This window comes from Emydura macquarii, unplaced genomic scaffold (genome assembly GCF_026122565.2).
Source record: "Emydura macquarii macquarii isolate MOO-44397 ecotype Brisbane River unplaced genomic scaffold, CSIRO-AGI_Emac_v2 contig_1300, whole genome shotgun sequence".
Taxonomy (NCBI): domain Eukaryota; kingdom Metazoa; phylum Chordata; order Testudines; family Chelidae; genus Emydura; species Emydura macquarii.
Window position 1 is genome coordinate 2,286,043 of NW_027131437.1, and position 22,297 is coordinate 2,308,339.

General features: G+C 48.6%; 1 protein-coding gene across 4 annotated transcripts in view; it reads right to left on the reverse strand.

Moving 5' to 3' along the window:
- Positions 1–14,079: 14,079 nt before the first annotated feature.
- The window catches only part of ZNF512 (zinc finger protein 512), a 46,119-nt gene continuing 37,901 nt past the window's right edge, over positions 14,080–22,297 (reverse strand). For all 4 annotated transcript variants that reach the window (XM_067550552.1, XM_067550553.1, XM_067550550.1 and 1 more), the window contains 3 exons: positions 17,217–17,279; positions 16,554–16,652; positions 14,080–16,225 (listed from right to left, as the gene is read on the reverse strand). In XM_067550552.1, the coding sequence (XP_067406653.1) occupies positions 15,917–16,225; positions 16,554–16,652; positions 17,217–17,279 (471 nt within the window). In that variant the 3' untranslated portion in view covers positions 14,080–15,916. The remainder of the gene's footprint in view (positions 16,226–16,553; positions 16,653–17,216; positions 17,280–22,297) is intronic.

Here is a 22,297-nt window from a genome sequence, read left to right on the forward strand (position 1 = left end):
TTTCTGTTTCTCTGTTTAAATGGTATGTGAAGAATTGTGACATACAAATCCTCATCCACACTGCTGGCAGGGAACAAATACCTCCCGCACCCCAAGCTCTGAAGTGGCTTGGAGCTGAAGAAGGAAGGAAGCCCAAAATAAAGGACTCTTGGGGTTCAATAGCTTTCACAGCAAAAGGGAGCACTGCATTTAGGAAGTCTTCACCCATCAGTGCAGAGTCCCCCAACACCACACCAAAGCAGATCATATCTCCCTTACCGGTCAGTGTCTCAGCGTGCCCTGCTGCCCAGCAGCACTGTCCTACTGTCTGCGCCTAGGAGCGCTTTATCCCAAGAAGTTCTGAGTGCGCTGTTGCTAAAGACCACCACTATGAGGTCATCACTGCATCAAATCTGTGCTGGGCTAGAACTTCCCTGGTGCTACTGCAGGGCGCCTGAGCCTATTTTCATGTAGTCCAACCAGGCTGCAGCAGTGTCTGGGCAGGATGAATGTGCCACAAAGTAACATTATTTTTGCCCAAAACTTCATTTGATGCATTTAGCATGCCAAAAAACCAGGGGGAAGTATTACCTCTGAATACGGGGGGGGGGGGGGAGAGGGGAGCTGCCACCCAGCTCCATGGCTAACTGGAGATGCTGATCAGAAAGCACTCCCCCCCAACCCTGTGTCAGGCCCTCCTATGGCAGCTACATTACACTGGAACAGGCATCCTCAAAACAATATGCTGAGACTCATGAGCATAGAATCATAGAATATTAGAGTTGGAAGGGACCTCAGGAGATCATCTAGTCCAACCCCCTGCTCAAAGCAGGACTAACCTCAGCTATATCATCCCAGCCAGGGCTTTGTCAAGCCTCAGCTTAAAAACCTCTAAAGATGGAGATTCCACCACCTCTCTAGGTAACCCATTCCAGTGCTTCACCACCCTCCTAGTGAAAAACTTTTTCCTAATGTCCAACCTAGACCTCCCGCCCTGCAACTTGAGACCGTTGCTCCTTGTTCTGTCATCTGCCACCACCGAGAACAGCCTAGCCCCATCCTCCCTGGAACCCCCTTTCAGGTAGTTAAAGGCTGCTATCAAATCCCCCCTCATTCTTCTCTTTTGCAGACTAAACAAGCCCAGTTCCCTCAGCCTCTCCTCATAAGTCTTGTGCTCCAGCCCCCTCATCATTTTTGTTGCCCTCAGCTGGACTCTCTCCAACTTGTCCACATCCTTTTTGTAGTGGGGGGGGGGCCAAAACTGGACACAATATTCTAAATGCGGCCTCACCAATGCCGAATAGAGGGGAATAATCACTTCCCGCGTCCTGCTGGCAATGCCCCTCCTAATGCAGCCCAATATGCTGTTAGCCTTCTTGACAACCAGGGCACATTGCTGACTCATATCCAGCTTCTTATCCACTGTTACCCCCAGGTCCTTTTCTGCACAGCTGCTGCCTAGCACATCGGTCCCCAGTCTATAGCTGTGCATGGGATTCTTCCTGCCTAAGTGGAGGACTCTGCACTTTTCTTTGTTGAACCTCATTAGATTTCTTTTGGCCCAATCCTCCAGTTTGTTTAGGTCACTGTGTACCCTATTCCTACCTTCCAGGGTATCTACCACCCCCCCCCCCAACTTAGTGTCATCCGCAGACTTGCTGAGGGTGCAATCTACCCCATCCTCCAGATCATTAATAAAGATGTTGAACAAAACTGGCCCCAGGACCGACCCCTGGGGAACGCTGCTTGTGACCGTTTGCCAGCTAGACATGGAGCCATTGATCGCTACTCGTTGAGCCCTATGCTCTAGCCAGTTCTCTATCCCTTTTATAGTCCATTCATCCAACCCATACTTCTTTAACTTGCTGATAAGAATACTGTGAGAGACAGTATCAAAAGCTTTGCTAACGTCAAAGTATATCACATCCACCGCCTTCCCTACATCCACAGAACCAGTCACCTCATCATAGAAAGCAGTCAGGTTGGTCAGGCATGACTTTCCCTTGGTGAATCCGTGTTGACTGTTCCTGATCACCCTCCTCGCTTCCAAGTGCCTTAAAATGGATTCCTTAAGGCCCTGCTCCATGATTTTTCCAGGGATTGAAGTGAGGCTGACCGGTCTGTAGTTCCCTGGATCCTCTTTCCTCCCTTTTTTGAAGATGGGCACTAGAATTGCTTTTTTCCAGTCCTCAGGGACCTCCCCCTATTGCCACGAGCTTTCAAAGATAATAGCCAATGGCTCTGAAATCACCTCAGCCAACTGCCTCACATACAACCGGATTTGCTCCAATCCATCAGACAGAGATAAACACCTACAAGATCTCCATAAAACATTCTTAAAACTACAATACACACCTGGGGAGGTGAAGAAACAAATTGACAGAGCCAGACGGGTACCCAGAAGGACAGACCCAACAAAGAAAACAACAGAACACCACTGGCCATCACCTGCAGCCCCCAGCTAAAATCTCTCCAACACATCATTAAGGATCTACAACCTATCCTAGCAGATGATCCCTCACTCGCTCAAGCCGTGGGAGGCAGACCTATCCATAAACAAACCTGGCATCTACAAAAATCCCCTATCAAAGCTCAAACCTCTGTTCTGATGTTTGGATCCAAAATGCTGCATCAGTTCCACTGTATCCTGTCTTCTCTTCCTGACTGATCGTGCTGGGGGCGCTGCCAGACTCAAAGCACTCCAGACCCTAAGATGACAAACCTGTTCCTGGAAACCTCTGAACTGCATGGAGTGGTGAGATCAATCCCACCCCTTCTTCCCCCAGCACATTTTTCTCCTCCTCCTCCCCCCCCCCCTTAGTCCAGGTGTAACTTTCTACTTTTGTAATCAAACCTGGGATAGCTTTCTCCAATACCCCAACTGTAATTGTGTAGTACTGTAAGTGTTTGATTGTGTTTCTCTCCTTGTATGGTATTACTATTAGTATCATAAGTTTTATACACCTAGCAATAAACTAACTGTTATAATCAAGCTGGTTGCCACTTTCTCTCTCTCTCTCCAAACTTTATTTTATTCCTTTGTGTCCTTGGTCCCTATCTTGCTCTGTTGCAACGCTTCTCTTACCTAAGCCAAAGATCTCTGGAGTGCCCAAAAAATCCTATGCGGTTTGCTCATCAAGGGTTACTACTAGAACAATTGTGGTGTAAAGGGGCATATGAAGGGGACAGCCAGGAAGTGCTACTCTGCCTAGCCTACGGGGTCCGGGGCAAATAAGGTGCGGCTCAAGTGCTGTTTGACCCAGCCTGATTGAATCGAGGGGAGTAGATGAAAAGTGCTGTTTGGACCGAGCCTGCTCAAGAAGTGTGCTCTATTCTGGTGCGTGGCAAAGGGGCATATAAGGGTAGCCACTGAAAGTGCTGTGTCACACAGCCTGCTGAGTTCAGGGACGCATAAGGGGTCAGCTGACAGTGCTGATAGCCTGGTCCGCTCAGACGCACTCGGTTAATCTGAAATGTGTGTGTATATCTGTGGGGGGGTTATTTGAATTGGGTGCTGGAGGAACCCAGCCCTGAAAACCTTAGGTCCTGCAGGATAGCTCCATTGGGAGGGGGCTTGTAGCCCTATGAACACACAAGTAACACAAACAGTACATTCGTAGCAGCACACCCCTAGACTCACACCCCCCCTCCTTTCCAGGAAGGTAACCCTAATAAATGAGCATACCCCAAGGTGAAGGGCAAATCTGGTAACAACTGTGTTTTACCCTTTATGTCTCTATGGTACACTACGGATGTACAGTGCGGTGTGCCAGTTGACTAATAAATCCTATTGTGTTTTGAAAATCCTGCTTGGGTGTCACTGCAAATCCTTGTTGCGATGCATTAATCCCTGGAATGTACACACTATTACCAGGAGCCAATCTCAGTTGGCCTCGCTGAGCAGAGCTCATGGTGTGATGCAGGCGTGCTGGACCCCAGCTGCAGAGTCAGGGAGGTGGTGAGGCTGCGTGACCTATCCCAGCTGAAGGAGTGGTCTCCCTTGGAGGTCTGCCACACTAAAGGGAGACTGATTAAAAACTGGGGCATAGTCCAGATCCTGTGGTTCTGTGACAATAGCTAAGTTCTATTTTAAAAGGCAAAATAGATAGCAAATCAATATAAAGTAGAAGCTATGAAGTATGGAAAATTGAAAAGGGGGAAAAAGCCGTCAGGAAAAAATTCCTGGTGGGAAGGGCTGAGGACAAGAAGGAGTTTTTTAAAAAGGATATTCAGAAAAGAAAAAAAGAAAGCCGAGCAATGGTATAGCCTATTAGTGGCTGGGTATGAACACATGGTTGATAATGATACTTATGTTTGTTGCCCTTCACTGTACCTTTTCCAATTCCAATAAAGCGTTTTTGAGGTAGGGTTGGCCAGAACTGCATGCTGCATTCCAGGTGTGGCTGTGCCAGGGATTTATAGAGCAGCATTGTGCTATTTGCTGCCCCTTGCTTAATGGTTACTGAAGTCAGCCTTGCTGGAGCGCTACACGTACCTAACAGTGTGACCCAAAGTCTGTACCAGAGTAGGCCTGGCCTTGACAGCGCAGTAACACACCAGGTATTGGTAATCCCGTTCGCACATTGCTGACAGAAGAGGATGGCACAAGAACACCCAGCGTTCTCACGTAACTACATAAACACATCTGTACGAGCTGGTTTAGGAACACACTGACCCCTCGTAATGATGGGCTGACAGGATAATGGATAAGGCAATAAGATACATAATGGATATAAGATAATGGATTATAAAAGATAATGGATAAGGAGATAAGCTACATAACTTGCTTGTATTAATGGATAAAAGAAGCCAGGGGAGGGTCACCTTTGTCCAACCTAGGGCACAGCATCCTGGGTATCCGACAACGCTGGTACCATTGCTGCAGGCATACATGTGTTAGTGCACCATGGCGCCAGGACCGTACTTTGTCAACAATAAGCCTGGCCTAGCGCCTTCACCACCGAACCGAGGCTGCGGCCTTTCTTTGTAAGTAACAGCAAGGTCTGCTGAATTAGTGAGCTGAGCGCTCTGCTTGTGCAGCTGACGCAGGAGCGCCAAGAAGGGCACTGAGCAATGGTAACAGCTTAGCAGCCTTGACAGCGTTGCCACAGCAACACATTCCTCAGCGCTTAACTAACAAAGGCCTGTTAGCTCTTTTACACATTGAATAGATGTTTTTAGCCAGTTACCGGCAATGACTCCACGATCTCCTTCTTGAGTGGTAACGGCTAATTTAGACCTCCATCATTTTGTATGTATAGCTGGGATGTTTCCTATGTGCATTACTTTGCATTTATTAACACTGAATTTCATCTGCCATTGTGTTACCCAGTCACCCTGTTTTGTGAGATCCCTTTGTAGCTCTTCGCAGTCTGCTTTGGATAGTGAGTAAGTTTGTATCATCTGCAAATTTTGTGCCCTGGCTGCACGGTTTTCCATATAATTTGTGAGTATGTTGAACACTGCAGGTCCCAGTATAGCTACCTGGGTGGACACTGCTATTTACCTTTCTCCATTCTGGAAACTGACCATTTATTCCCACCCTTTGTTTCCTATCTTTTTAACAAGTTACTAGTTCATGAGAGGACAAACACCTGTCAGGGATGGTCTAGATAATACTCAGTCATACGAGTGTATGACCTTTTCTCTTATCCCATGACCGCTTAGTTTGCTTAAGAACTGGTGGTGAGGGACCTTGTTAAAGGCTTTCTGAAAGCTCAAGTACACTATATCCACTGGATCACCCTTGACTCCCTCAAAAAATTCTAATAGATTGTTGAGGCATGATTTCCCTTTACAAAAGACATGTTAACTCTTCCCCCAACAAATCATGCTTATCTCTATGTCTGATAATTCTGTTCTTTACTATAGTTGTGACCAATTTGCCGGGTACTGAAGTTAGGTTACCAGCCTGTAATTGCCGGGATCAAATCCAGAGCCTTTTTAAAAAATTGGCGTCACATTAGCTGTCCTTCCATCTTCTGATCCAGAGGCTGATTGAAGTGCTAGGTTCTATATGACAATGAATAGTTCTGCAGTCAGAGGCAAAGTGGCAGAGCCAAGGATCACAGCCACAGTCAGGAGTCAGGCGTTGGAGCCCAGGCTCAGAACAGGGTTACCTAGAGTGAGACAAGGCCAGAGTGGGGTCAAGGCAGGAGGCTGCCCTGGGTCCAAGGCTGAGAGCAAGCAGGTGCAGGAACAATCACAGCTATGGGCTAACGTTTTGAGCAGCTGCTGAACTGCTGCTGCTGGGCTTAAGAGCCAGTCTGCTAAGCCTTCTAACCAATTAGGCCAGCTAGGCTCGTTAAGTTGCCCAAAGACCGGCTCTGCTGCAGGCCTTGATTCCTGACAAGACGTATTCTCCTCAATCTAAGGGCACCTCAGGACCCAGTTTCTTGGGGTACTTCTGATGGTACTCTCGCAATAGGTCCTGAACAGGGATGCTTCTACTGGCTCCTGAGACCATTAATCCAGACCATAGCCTTCTCAGTCAACGTTTCCTAGCTTGCTGAGTGTCAATGACTGGGTGGACCAAGAACTCCTCCTGTCCACAGACTGTTATGTGTGGCTTGTTATGTGTGGTTTGGGTATGGTTTTTGGCATAGGGCTTTAAAAGTGATATCTGAACGAGGGAGTGGATCTTCAAGGACTTGAGCAGCTGTAACCTGGCGGCCACTGGTCATCAAGTCTATAATCTTGAAGGAGCCAAGGTACAGGCAGTCTAATTTGGTGGACAGGCAGCTTGGTCTGAGTTCTGGGCATAGAATCACACTTTGTCTCCTACAGTCAGATGGGCACAGCCTAATGCTTTTGGTCTTCATGGTGCTTATAGGCTTCTTTAGTGGACTGCAAGCGTTTCTGGTTCGCTCAGTAGAGGTGGGATGCTAAATCTGTGGCAGCTGGTAATGGAGAAGTCAGGGGCAAGTCTGGGTGAAAGTCATAGTTTGCAAAGAATGGGCTGTGGGGTTGAGGTGCAGACTGTACTATTATATACAAATTCCGTGTAGCACACCAGGAGAAGCCAGTCAGCTTGGCGGTAGCTCAAAAAGCAGCAGAAATACTGCTCCAAGATTTGATTGAGTCTCTCTCTCCATTATTATATGGATAATAGGCAGATAAGGTGAGGGACTCAGTGCCAAGGAGGCTTGGAAATTCACGCCAAAATTGGGAAATGAACTGGGGACCCAGATCAGATATAATACCCATGAGTAAACCACGGTAGAAGGCATTTTCCAGGAAGGGATAAGCCATCTCCTGTGCAGGAGGAACAGGATGGTGTGGGATGAAATGCACCATCTTTGTTAGGAAAGCAATGACAACCAGTATTACTGAATTGGATTACTGCCTGGGAGCTTGGCAGTTCTACAATGAAGTCTATTGAGATAGTAGACCAAGCCTGCAGAAGCTGGAGAAGACCCATGGGCTTTGATCATGCTTTCTGGGTATGGGCTCAGAGATTGCAGGACCTTACATAATCCTTGATGTTAGCGCCTCAAGCCCAGAATCCAGGTTTTGAACATGTCAAAATGGCCTGCAAGAAGCAAATTGTGGAATAATTTCAAAAGCTGTCCCACCAGAACATGAAAACATCCCTTGTGAGAGAGGAGCCATTCCGTAATTGAAACTCGGTGTTGAGCTGGGTTCCTGCATCATTCAGTATCTGGGTCACAAATGAGTCACTGGGAGCAGACGGAGGACATCATCTGATCATCCCATTGACAAAGTTGGACTCTGAATAGACAGATTAAAAATCTTTGTAATCTCATCAGTATAAACTGCATAGAAATGGAGGGCTGGAAGAGACCGTGAGATCATCACATCCAGCCGCCTGCGCTCAATAAACCTAGATCATCCCTGACAGATGTTTGTCCAAACTATTCTTAAAAACCTCCCATGATGGGGATTCCACAACTTCGCCTGGAAGCCTGCTCCAGAACTTAACTGTCTTCGGGTTAGAAAGTTTTTCTCATAGCTACCCTAAGTCTCCCTGGCTGCAGATTAAGTCAATTACTTCTTGTCCTACCTTCAGTGGATATGGAGAACAATAACTCATCATCCTGTTTCTAACAACCCTTGACATATCTGAAGACTGCTATCAGGTTCCCCGCCCCCAAGCCTCTTTGCTCAAGACTAACCATGCCCAGTTTTTTCATTTACCATTTTTGTTGTTCTCCTCTGGAGTCTGTGACAAGGTGAAGATATTCTTGGGGGTTTCTCTGAGTGCTGTGGGTGTGCCTCAGTTTCCCCCTGTGTGTTATGCATGTATTTTGGTGATGGGACCCAGATGTGTGATCACTGCAGAGGCCACTGGAAGGTGGACAGGCCTTCCCTAGCCACACGTAGGCAGACATGGCAAGGAGCCCCTGCCTCGACCCAACTAGTTGCAACAGGTTGTGAGTAGGAGGAGTGGCCACCTAGCCAGGGAAGGAGAAAAAGGACTGGGGAGGTGTGACCTGTCCATGCCTAGGGTAGACGATCTGTAAATGCCAAGATCATGGCAGGCTGCAAAAGGAGAGCAGATTCTCCCAGAACTGGTTATCAAGAAGCTAAAACAAAAATATACACAGCCCCCTTTACTGCATTTCAGGCTCTGGCTCCCAATCAGGCAGTAAAAGGATAAATTATATAAAAGTCTATGCTCTTTACTAAAAAGGTTCCTCCTGACCTCAACGGTCAGCCACAGTACCAGATCAATATAAGTTTAGATCGTCCCCAAAATACCATGCTGCCAGCCAATCCTTTAGTAACTAAAACTAAAGGTTTATTATAAAAGGAAAGAAACAAACTATAAGAGAAATGTTAACTGATTAAAGCAATCAGATACATACAAATGATTGGAAAGTCCATATATAGCAGGTTTCCAGTAGAATTGTGGTGTTTGCAGGCTTGTATAGTCCTTCTGGTGCACATCCAGTACCTGGAGGGTCTCAGTCCTTTGATTCACAGCTTCAGTTGTATATGAGTTGATCGAAGTTAGGTGAAGACTGACTGAAGACAAAATGGATGTCGTGCAGCTGTCTTTTATGTCCCTTGGTCTTTGCCATGCTGCTTGTGGAAATTTACAAGAATAAGATGGAGTCCAGCATCACATGAGTAAGTCCTGGTGACTCATCAGGTGTATCCCTGGCTTTTCTCCCTGGGCCCATTGTCCCTGTGAGTTCCCTTAATGGGCCACTAATCAGACTAGTGCTGCAGACATCCTGTCATCCAGAAACACAGCACAGTTGAAATACAGATACATCAAACATATCCATAACGTCCAATGCAAATATGACACATGCCCATAAACAATATCATCCTACGTAGTAAATTAGAACCTTTCTAATGGTACCTGACATGGCCTCTCATATGAATTATTGTAATTTTCACATATTGATCTTAAATCGCATTATAAATGGTCCCCCTAATCCAGCCAATGTCACAGGACGGGCTAGGGGACAGGTCTGAGGATGGCTGGGGGAAAGAGGCCAATCCCCCGTGAGGGGTCGGCAGGGAGGGAACCCCGAGAATGGGGCTCTCCAGGTGGTCGTTGCTGTAACTCCTAGTTAAACTACTAGCAAATTCTTTCTACACTGTGATCCTGAGAACTAATAAACCCTTCTGACTCCCACGCTGGCTGTGAATTGCTTCTGCTGCAAGGCGGGTGCCTGGCCCTTTGGGTGTGGAGGAACTCCCCGGGACCCTGCCAAGGAGGGACATTGTCAATCTGAGCAGAGGAGCAGGCATGGGGAGGAGCTGCTCTGCTTGGGATACCTGCAGGCCTGTAACTAGATCCCAGGAGCTGAGTGGGAACAAGACGTGATGATCCCCACCCCCTGCACACGGGAGAGGTGGCTCAGCCTGACTCTGATGTTAGGACTAACACTGAAAGCTCATAGCCACCAAGTGGAACATGTTGGCATGATGGAGCTGCCCCCAAGGGTCCAGCTCAAGTGGACTCGCAGAGGAAGCTATGGAGAGAGGCAGGGGTGCTGAAGGATCAGAGGTGTGGTACTGGAAGGCAGAGGAGCCTATGGCTTAACCCCAACAGAGAGTGTGCCCTTATGTGCAGTTCATATTCTAGAGGGTGGTTCCTCCCAGGGACCGTACAAAGCAGAGAGAGCATCGTCCCTATGAATCCATGTCAGCTCAGGCATTCTGGAAAAACAGCGGCAGCACAAACTGGAGGTGGCCAAGAGAAGCGGCAGGGTGGGGCTAGACCCCAGGCCAATTCCGCAGGGCACATGGCTGCTAGCTTGCTGGCCCTGCTCGAGGAGGGAGGGGATATAGATGCCTACCTCACTGCCTTCGAGAAGGCTTGTCACTTGCACCAGGTAGCCCCTGAAGATCGGCTGCAGTATCTGACCCCCCTCCTGGAGCTAAAAGCCATAGGCGTGTTCAGCCAGACAGATGGGATGGAGACCAGGGACTATGAGTGGTTCAAGGAGGCTCTGTTGCGCAAGCTTGAGCCGACCCGCAAGGCATACCGGAAAAGATTCCAGACCATGCGAAAGGCCTTGGGGGTGACTGCCTGGAAACCATCACCCTGATGAGAGATTACATCTGCAGATGGGGCATTGGAGCCAGGGCTGTTAGCAGGGAGGACATATTTGAACTGATGGGTCTGGAACAGCTGTACGAAAATCTGTCCCCGACCTGAAGTTGTGGCTGAGTGACAAGAAGCCTAAGGATCTGCGGAGTGCAGGCAGGCTGGCTGATGAGTTCGTGATATGGACTGGGTCCAAAGGGGGACGGGGCCAGGTCAGGGATGCCACAGGGGAGCCACCAAGGCGGGGGGGCCCGAAGATGGACCCCGGGAAACCTCCCCCCAGAGGGACAGCTAATACTGGGACAAACCGACTGGCCCCCGGAGAGCAACAAGACTGGAGGTGCCCTTACTGTGGGCACGAGGGACACAAGTGGGTGCGATGTCCAAGGCTTAAGGCTGGGAGGGCCAAGCCAACCCCTCAAAGGGTTAATTGGGTGGGGCTTTCCCAGAGGAGGAGCTGGCTGCCCAGGTGGGTGCGGCTGGCAGCGTCACAGGGTCTCAAGGGGAAGGAGGCTCAGACCGGCTCACTGGGGGAGGGCAGAGCTCCCAACCCAGAGTTTGCCATCTGCCAGGTGAGTGTGGGGCCTCCCTGAAGGAGCCAGTGCCACCTCATCCCCCTTGAGGTGAATGGAAGGAAGATCCAGGGGTTCTGGGACACGGGAGCTGAAGTGATGCTGGCTCTGCCCAAGGTGGTGGGCCCAGGCCGGGTGGTGCCCAATATCTACCTAACCCGGAGGGGGGCGTTTGGCCCCTTGGTCAAGGTACCAATGGCAACGGTGCTCCAAGGTGGGGGTGCAAAGGAGGGCCCCAAGGAAGTGGGGGGGTGCAGAATTAGTTGCCAATGCAACAAAAATGATTAGGGGGCTGGAGCACAGGACTTATGAGGAGAGGCTGAGGGAACTAGGCTTGTTTAGTCTGCAAAAGAGAAGAATGAGGGGGATTTGATAGCAGCCTTTAACTACCTGAAAGGGGGTTCCAGGGAGGATGGGGCTAGGCTGTTCTCGGTGGTGGCAGATGACAGAACAAGGAACAACGGTCTCAAATTGCAGTGGGGGAGGTCTAGGTTGGACATTAGGAAAAAGTTTTTCCCTAGGAGGGTGGTGAAGCACTGGAATGGGTTACCTAGGGAGGTGGTGGAATCTCCATCTTTAGAGGTTTTTTAAGCTGCGGCTTGACAAAACCCTCGCTGGGATTATTTAGCTGAGGTTAGTCCTGCTTTGAGCAGGGGTCCCTTCCAACTCTATGATTCTATGATCAAGGTGCTGATAGGAAGTGACCTGGAGGACTTGCCGGGCAAACCCCAGAGTGCCCTGGCCATTACCTGGAGCCTGAGCCAAAAAGCAGCATCACAGCCCGGCACCAGGAAGACCCGCCAGCCAGACGTGGGGAATCCTGCCATGGCAGGGAAGGAGCTGCCAGGGCAAGGGCTTAGTGGGTCAGGCTCTGACTCAGTCCACATCAGCCAAATTCCAGACCGAGCTGGGGTCATTAATGAAGCTGAGGAAACTTGCTGGCCACGGGGCTGCAAAATCCCTTGGGGGAGACTGCTGGGAAAAATTCCTGTGGGAGAGAGTTCCTGTACTGGGAGTGGGCTCCCCCTCGGGGAGGTAAAACTGTGGGGAATCAGGAGACAGCTGGTAATCCCCCAAATGTTCCGCTGCAGGCCATTGTACCTGGCACACGTTGTCCCTCTCTCGGGACCCCAGGGGATCCAATGCAACAGGCAGAGGCTGCTGCAAGACTTTTACTGGCCGGGGATCTTCGATGCGGACTGGCTGTACTGCCAGTCCTGTGACCCTTGCCAGAAAGTGGGGAGGGCTGAGGTACCAGACACAGTACCAGACTCAGGACTGACCCCCCCCCCCCCCCGCCTCCACTTGATACCCTTCCTCATGTGACAGTGAACAGTTGATAACTAGCCTTGGATACGGTCTTTCAACCAGTTGTGCACCCACCTTATAGTAATTTCTTCTAGACCAATTGCCCTTGTTTTCTTATGAGACTGTCATGTGGGACGCTGTTAAAAGCCTCACTAAAATTAAGATATATCATGTTTACTGCTCCCACCTCGTGAACTAGACCAATAACCCTGTCATAGAAGGAAATTAAGTTGGCTTGGCATGACTTTGTTCTTGAGAAATTCATGCTGGCTAGTCCTTATAATTAGTCCTTATAGATAACATAATTATCTATGATTTACACAATGGCATACAGTACACTTATGAAGTTTGCAGATGATAAACTGGGAAAGGTTATAAGTGCTTAGGAGGATAGGATTAAAATTCAAAATGATCTGGACAAACTGGAGAAACGGTCTGAAGTAAATAGGATGAAATTCAATAAGGACAAATGCAAAGTACTCCACTTAAGAAGGAACAATCAGATGCACACATACAAAATGGGAAATGACTATCAAGGACGGAGTACTGCAGAAAGTGATGTGCGGGTCATAGTGGACCACAAGCTAAATTTCAGTCAACAGTGTGACACTGTTACAAAAAAAGCAAACATCTTTCTGGGATGTATTAGCAGGACTGTTGGAAGCAAGGCACGAGAAGTAATTCTTCCACTCTACTCTATCTAATCTGCGCTGATTAGGCCTCACCTGGAGTATTGTGTCCAGTTCTGGGTGCCACATTTCAGGACAGATATGGACAAATTGGAGAAAGTCCAGATAATAGAAACAAAAATGATTAAAGATCTAGAAAATATGACCTGAGAGGGAAGATTGAAAAAATTGGGTTTGTTTAGTGTGGAGAAGAGAAGACTGAGGGGGGACATGATAACAGTTTTCAAGTACATAAAAGGAGGGAGAAAAATTGTTCCCTTTAACCTCTGAGGATAGGACAAGAAGCAATGGGCTTAAATTGCAGCAAGAGTGATTTAGGTTGGACATTAGGAAAAACTTCCATTCAGGGTAGTTAAGCACTGGAATAAACTGCCTAAGGAAGATGTGGAATCTCTGTCATTGGAGATTTTTAAAAGCAGGTTAGGCAAACAGCTGGCAGGGATGGTCTAAATAATAACATTATTAATGTTAATAATCAACATTAATGGTCCAGTACGCCTCTCATCCTGCTCTTTTAAAACTCTTGGATGAAAGCTTTCTGGACCTGCTGATTTAAAAATGTCTGACTTCGGTAGCTGCTGTTTAACATCCTCCTGAGCTACTAGTGAAGTGGCAAGAGGGTTATCGTATGATATTACTATATCATGTTTTTTCCCAAATGAAGACATATTTATTGAACTTCTGCCTTTTCTGCATTATTGTTGATAATTCTATCTAGTAATGGACGAACACCATTGTTAGGATTCTTTTTGTTCCTTATATAATCCTTTGACTCATTGTGCCCACATATTTAATCTAAATTAATGCAGCAAGCTGTGAGGAGGGTTGGCATGCTGGAGAGAGAAGGGGTGAAAAAACTGAAAGTGAGCCCTTTGCCTCAGTGCTTAAGGGCATGTGTCCTATTGCCACACACAAGCCCAGAGACAGGCAGTTCTGCACTCTTCTGCCCCACACTGCTGAAAGGGGGATGATACTAGAGACACTACACACCAAAGAAACAATCTTGCACAGGTGACATTTTATTTCATCTTGTTCTGATCCTGATCCTGCTGCTCTGACCACATATCTCACAACTTCAATAGGGGAGCCCAGATATATGCCTCTTTAATGCAGCATTGCAATCCATAACTGCAGGTCCCAGCATGAAATACAGCTACTGCACCTAAACCAGAATGGAGCATTGCATACAGAGTCCAACAGTCGCCATGGGTGTTACTTTGTATGAGATGGGGGGCAGGGGGATCTACTTCACTCTACGCACACGAGGGTGTAGCTCATGTAAAATGGCCGTGGCTGGGGAGGGCTTGGGCCTACCCCAGCCACGAAGGCAATTAGATTATTTAGTGAATGAACATAACTGCTAGAAACAAAAACACAGCAAAACCCGCTGGGCCCTGTGAATTTCAGCACCAGCACCTTTGCCGGAGGTGGAAGCTTCACTTCAGCATGACGCGGAGGTGATACAGCTACCTGAATCCTCAAGTATCACACTAAAGAGCAAGCTGAGGCAGGAAATGGTAGGGGAGTGAGAGAGGCGAGGGTAACAAGACATCAAATCTGGCAGTTTTCCCTGTTAGGGGGCGTGGCTGCACATCAGAAATCCTGCAGGACCACTCTGCCCAGCAGCGCACGGGGATGACTATGCGTGCCAGAAATGTTATGCATTTACAGGTTTCAGCTGGCTCTGCTGTACAACTGGAACATGGCAAAACACTCACCATGAGCTCAATTAAAACTTCATCCAACAGGTAAACAGGACCCGCTCCCTCCTGCCCTGAAGTCAAAACTCAAAGGCCAGTTACAATAAGGCTTGTCCCAGTAAAGGTGACAATCCCAGGAGCATGCCACAGCCAGCTCAGGGGAGAAGGCACCTGCAGAGCTCTCTTACAAGGACAAGCAGCACCTACTCAGGCTTGAGAGAGAAGAATGACACCAAACTGGGGAAGGCCACCCAGGGCTCTATGGCAGCAAGTTCGGGCAGCAGCACTCAGTCCCTTGCTGCTGTGCATGTGTACGGTCCTGCAGGTGGGAGGTGGCTGTTACGAAGTGTGAATCTATAATAGAGCACTGGCAATCTGCTCTGATCTCATATATCCTCAGTCTGTAGTGTGCTGGCAGACAGGTTTGCTGCCATGTGCCTTTGGAAGGCCAGGGTAGACAGCTGGTATATAGCCGCAGACTGGAGGAAGAGCTCCCCCCCACTTTGAGGGGCCAAACAGTCAGTGCTCAGCCTTAAAGGAGGCAGGTGCTGAAAGTTAAATTAGCCCACTGAAAACACTGCTGCTTTTGGCAGCGTTTCCTAACACTATCAGTCACGCCTGGGTTCCTAAACTTCTGGGCAGTGCTGAGGCTGGACATTAGTGTAGTCAAGGGATGGTGCTTTATAGTAATAGCCTAAGAGGAAACAGCCTTCAGGTGTCTTGAGCCTCAGAGATGGCCCCTTTAAGCACTTGAGGTAGCACTGGGCTGCAGGTGACAAGCAGAGCATCTGCAGGATCTGCATACACTACCGCAAAGGAAATCACTCCCCTGTATACCCAGTCTAGAGACCCCATAAAGGGACACATACCTCCATCAAGGAAACCTGTTCTCACCAAAGCTGAGGGGCCCTAAGAGGAGGACAACAAAAGCAGAGAGCTGCAATGGAGACGAAAATATTTAAAACCACTAAATAAACAACTATTGTAACCTGAACTCAGCCTGTAACTAGAGCACAAACTACACTGGATACACAGCTAGTGCCACTGTCCACGGGAACTTCACCAGGAGGGAGTGACTGCTGCGCCATGACCTGTGTTTCTGGCTTCCTAGAACCACCTAGTTCCTCTGCCTCCAGTGATCTATTTCCTGCCCCGTTTGCGGATGGTTTTGGGAATTTCTGCTTTCTGTGCAGCTGGGGGCTCCTCCTCCTCCTCGCTGCTCCTGCTCTCATTGTCCACCAGCTGGGAACGCCCCCTCTTACTCCTTCTCCTGCTCCTCTCAGCCCCTGCACTGAGGAGCTTCTTAGCAGATACAGTCCCAGGCCTTTTCTTCCTGCTCCGGGCTGTGATACGTTTCTTTCGCTGTTTTCTCTGCTCATCTTCTCTCTGGCGGATTTTCATCAGCTTCTCAAAGCTTTTTTTGTTAGTTGTATTCACATCAAACCAGTCCTGGAGGGTTCAGAAAGCAGAGGGTTAGTACTGGCAAGAGAAACAGTGGGATGCCTGTCATGTTCCACTGCTGGAACCACCCCCAGGGCAGGAATTGGCAGAGAAATGGGCTCTGGGAATGCAGTTGGCCAGCACAGCATTATCTTTACCAGTTGCTGGACAGATTCTATCCCGCTCCCTGGGCGCACATGCACTGGGTTGGCTAGTGCTGCACGATACAGAAGGTGCTGGAGAAATGAACAGAGTGGAAGCAGCATGGGACAATGGGTAAGGCATGGCACTTTTTCCCCACCCTTTTGAAGGGGGCAGGGCACCACGAACTTCTCACCTCAGCATGCACAGAGTTGATGTGATACTTGACCCCGCTCTCCGATACGAATTCCTTCTCACACAGGAGACACTTGTATTTCCCAGCCACAAAGTCTCCCTGCCACCAAAACAGAAAACATATCACCAGATGCCACCCTCCTCCTGGCTCAGGGAGGCTGAAAGGCACAGACTCTGCACCCAAGTCATGGCCAGATATGATCCAGCAGCAACAAGACCAAGTACAAAACCCTCTAACTCATCCCAGAGGGGTGAGCACTCTAGCCACACCAGTGCAGAAACTGCTACCCCAGTGTGCCCTGAGACAATGAGGGTGGAACCAGCTCCAGCTACTCCCTGAGTAATCTCCATCATTGCTGGAGGCCTTGCTGGTCTCCCATACAGGGAGCACATTTGGGAAAGGTGCCCTTATAGCCATGGGATTGCAGGCAGGACAGTGACTCAGGTACAGGTGTAAGGGACATACCACCTTACTGTCTCACAGCACATTTGTGATGCAGCTACGTTAATACCTGGGGAGGCAGTCAGACACAGTGGAGAAAGCTAGTTAAGAACATTGACAGACTGGGATCCAGCAGGCCAGTGACTCAGATATGCAGGTATGCACAGAACAGTAACAGTAGGAGTGCATGTGTGAAAAAGACTGTATAGAAATGGTACAAACCAAGGTGCAGGTGCCAAGGTGAGATTTGAGTCCTGAGACGCTGCCATATACAGACTCACAGCCCTGAAATGAGAGAAGGGCAACAGCTGTCAGCAAGACAGTTGAGAAATCAGTTCCCCATGCACAGAAATACTTTTTCCTCTGGTAAGGCCCTTCCTTAGAAGGGTGAAAGCAATGAAAAGATACATAGAGTTTTACAAGACCAGATGTGACAGAGATGGGAGTAGAGGGCCCTTTGCAGATAGATTTGTTTAAGACTCCAGTAAATGAAATAATTTCCACCTCTGGGCAAATCTCAGACAAAATAATGAGACTCCAGCCAGAAATGTGTTGCTTACAGGGATGCCCATTCTACTAAAAGCCTGAGTAAATTGACAGGATTTGCATCACACCCTGAAGGTCAACAAACATGGGCTCTTGTCAGAGAAAAGGGTGAGGACAATTACTAGAGTCTAGGAGCCTTCCTCCACGCTCACATCTTTAAATCTGGTGACTGATGGTGAAAGTACTGCAGCTAACTTCAGTGGACAAGAGACTTGGAATGGCTATCACACTACCGAAGGTAAATTACTTTGCTCACCCATTCTCACCTCCTACTCAATGGTCGTCATTAGGTCTTAAGTACCGGACTCCACCTCCCCCATTGTTCTCAATGCACCTGGATACCCATAAGATACCTCTGTGTTACCTATTTTCTGTATTACTGCATCTGAAGAAGAGAGCTAAGTCTCTCGAAAGCTTATGTCTAAAAATATTAAATTTGTTAGTCTTTAAAGTGCCACAGAACTCTCGTTGTCTTTGCTGTATACAGACTAACACGGCTATCCCTTTGGAACTATTGGGAAAAGGGTCTTTTTGTGACCCAGCCCCTGTGGGGGTTTGAACACCTCAAACTGTTCTCACAAGGAAGCCAGTGCAACATCTGGAGTACAGGGGACAAATGGCTGCTCACTGGGTCAGCTGTGATTTTGAGGGCAACCCCACATGCAGAACATTATAATACTCCAAAGCACATTGATGATAGAGGCCTAAAAACCACAGCAAGGTCCATCATAGAGAAAGGGCTATAGTGGGGCAGCCCTTGTCCCAATCAAGGAGTTAAAGAGATACTCTGGGTTCAAATAATCTCAACTTGTTGCATCTGTAAGTCTTGTCAGTCCTGGAGAAGGGTGGGTCCTTAAAAGGGAGGATACTGGCTCAGGCTGGGTGCTGTGGGTGGCTTTCAGAAGCAAACAGAGCTAGTGCTGAGCTCCCTAGCCTCAGGAAAGAGGGGCCATCTGCTAGTGAAACTTTGAGAGCACCAGCTGTCTGAGCCTTCTGAAGAAACAGAGGGAGCAGCTTTTCCTTACTTTTATTTTCTGTGTCCTGGAACTCAGCCCTGGGTTGTCTGGACACACGAGACAAGGAGCCTAGACCTTCCTCCTAAGGCTACTGGTTTTTGCCCTGCAGGAGGCTGTGGGGACACTTTCATTTTTTCTTTTGGACTATTCTAACCTGCTTGAAGGGCAGAGGCTCAAAACTGGCCTGGAAGCTTCCCCATCATGACAGAGGAATGGTTGGGCCAAACCTGAGTGGTGCTGTGACACTGGGGGCCAGGTCAATATGCCACTCGCTCATATTTGGCCTGGCTGCCTGTCAGGCCTGATGAAAGGGAGACTGGGACAAATTTCAGTGGTGTGGGGGGAGGCACACTGAAGTGTTGCCTACCCCAGCAGATTGCCTTGCGTGGCCACTGTGGAAGGAGGCAGACTCCCTAAGAGGTACCGCTGAAGGGCTATCCCCTAAGTCTGGAACCCAGACTACTGTCAAGTTGCTTTCCACAGAGGGATATCCAAGATGAGACATGCTCCCCTCGCCCTCAGGAGGCCCCAGAGAGGAACAACTTATCACAGGGTCACTATTATTAATTACTTGCATTACCATCGTGCATAGGAGCCCTATTCAGAGATCATTGGGCTAGATGCTGTACAAACATGGAACAAAAATATGACCCACTGCCCCAAAGTCTTTACAAGCTGAGTATAAAACAAGACAACAGATGAAGACATAGAAGAACAGTAGAATACAAGGAAACAATATTGGTCACATGACAGGCATGGTCTTTGCACACCTTCAGCCTAACCATTGTCCAGTTTTTTGTAAGCATCACAGAAAAGGAGTTTTGAAGAAAGGTAATGAGGCAGCTTTGCAGATGCTTGGAAGGAGTTCCTGTCAACCACACAGGGCAGAATGGGAGAAAACAAGCTGCTTATTTGAAAATGTAACAAGTGGGCGATGGACATAGGCACCACGGGCCGACTGGAGGTGGGAGCAGACATCTTGATAGTAAATGAGGGATGACAGGTAGGGTGGGGCTAGGTTACAACTTTGCATTTCTGGATGCCACAGCCTTAAAAACATAAGCATGGCCAATGGTCCATCGAGCTGAGTATATGGTCTTACGACAGCAGCTGATGCCAGAGGCTTCAGAGGGAGGGAACAGAAGAACAGGGCTATTATCTAGTGATCCATCCTCTGTTCTCAAATCCCAGCTTCTAGCAGTCAAGGGTCTTAGGGATACCCAAAGAATGGTGTTGCATCCCTGACCATCTTGGCTAATAGCCATTGATGGACATATCCTCCATGAATGGATCTAATTTTTGTTTAAATTCAGTTATACTCATGGCCTTCATAAGATCTCCAGCACGAGTTCCTCAGATTGACTGTGCTTCTGTTAAGAAGCACTTCCTTCTACCTATTAATTTCATTGGATGACCCCTGGTTTGTGTTGTGATGCTGGTAAACCAGGTGCCAGCTCATGCCAATGTCCTTCTGCCCCACCTGAATACTGACAAATACATAGCTGGAAACAGTCTGGCTGACACGTTAGCAGTATTAAAACAGGTATTAGAATGATAAAAATGTGCATAGTGTTTAGACTTCATTGAACACTTGTTAATTGCTGCATGCATTAATTTCACTTATAACTTCTGTATCCCACATTGTAAAGTGATATTTAATTTAAGCATTTGTATTATAAGGCTGTGTAAATCACCAGACAGGAGAGAGACATCAATTAGTAAAGTGATGAACTCCAGCAGGAGGTGTTATGTCCTGCTCTAGAAGGTAGGCCCACTGACACCAGATGAACTATTGTGGAATATCAGAGGACAAAAGACTTTGTTGATTGCTCTCCCCCCATTCCACCATGAAGAGGAGTCATGTAAGTGAATTCCTTCCATCAGCTGAGTTTGCAGCTCACACACAAGAGAGGAAGGGAATAAGGAGCCAAACTGTATCTTTATGCTGCTTGGACTCTTAGGGTATGTCTACCTGGCTCAAGTCTAACCCCTCTTGCGTCCACACACCAATTGTGTTAACCTAGGGCTTGAACCAAGGGTCTCAGGACCCTGCAGGGTCCAAGACCCTGATAAGCTGGAACTAGGGTCCAACCACTATTGCTTTCCTGTGTGCATGCAGCCCTGGCTTGACAGCCCTGGAAGTATCCCAGAGTTCCTTAGTCCTCTCTGTGCCAACAATATGTGGTGCAGTTTTTTGCAAACAGAACCCACACCTTCTTTTGCAAAGAGCAGCAGCTCAGATCAGCATTAACCCATTGTCTGCTGAACACCCCGGTCTGCATGCACACTACCAGGGTTGTGGCATGCATGGTTTTCAGTGGAGACTGATCAAAAGAAGCTTTTTGCACAGAAAGCAGCTTCCTGATCACAAGAGCACAGCCAGATTTTAGTGCACACTGTTCGGGCGCCTCTGCACTTGCAGCAGGGACCACAGAGCAGAACTGGGATTAAGCGGCTGCCCTGCAGGGAGGAGCTGTAGAGCTCCTGCTCAGCATGGTTGGAGGGATGACCCCCAAAATCCAAGCCGCTTCCTCTCCCTTTAGGGCAGCTGCTTGTCCCCACTCCGATCCCTGGCCTGTCTGCTCTTCCTGGGGTTGCATGTGTAGGTGCGCCCAGGCAGTGTGCACTGTCAACAGGGCCGGATTAACTCTCCTGTGGGCCCGGGGCTATTAGATTTTGTGTGGCCCCTGTGTACAACTCTTTTTTCTAATTTAAAACAAAATGATCACAATTATGGCATCGAGGCTATTAACGCTATACTAAACTTGCCTTTTAATTAATATAAAGCTGTGCTGTGGTTACATTTCAATCTTAAAACATGTAGAACAGGGGCGGGCAACCTGTGGCACATGAGATGATTTTGAGCAGAGCTCACACTCAGGTCATGTGGGAGAGGGGCGGGGCTGTGAGGGAGCAGCAGCACAGCACTGCTTGGGGCCCAGAGCAGCTCCTGGCCAGGGCACTGGGCCCACATCAAGTGGGAGAGGGGGGAAAGCGGGGTTTTATTTTTGCATGGGGCCCCATTAGCCCAAGGCCCTGGGCTGCAGCCCCTCAAGCCCCTGTGTTAATCCAGCCCTGACTGTCAGGGCAGTGAATGGAAGCCAGTCCCAAAACTTCCCCGCAGCCCCCTGCAGGGGCAGCTGTAGCTCCTCCACGCTGCTGCACAGAGCTTGCCTGGAGTAGGGAGCAAAGCTGAAAGGCGAGAGGTCACTCCCAGCTGCCAGGATGTTGGGGGCGGTGCAGAGCCAGGAGCTCTGCTGCTTCCTCTCCCTGCAGGACAACTGCTTAGTTCCCATTCTGCTCTCCGGCCCTTGCTTCTGGTTCCCCCTACCCTTCCTGGAGCTGTGTGTGCAGAGGTGCCTGGGCAGGATGTACTGTGAGGGTGCACCAATGGGAGTCAGACCCAAAACATCCCCAAAGCCTCCCTAGGCAGTGGGGACAGGGATAAGGGATCCCAGGGGGTTCTGGAGCACACTGCACCCCAAACCTTGGAGATGTACTTCACCGCTCTGCAGCCAGCAGCAGCCAGGCTGGAGAGTGTGTGTGTTTCTCCCCTGAAACATACATTTTATGTCAAACTTCAAAACAGATGGACAAAAATAAATAAAAAACCAAAACCAAAAACACTTTCACTGAACATCCCAAATGCAAAGTTTTATTTTAGTAGTTTGACAGTCCTGGAGACTGATGTCCTAATTATCCTCCAAACAGGTGCACATGGGCATTTTCCTACCAATGTGA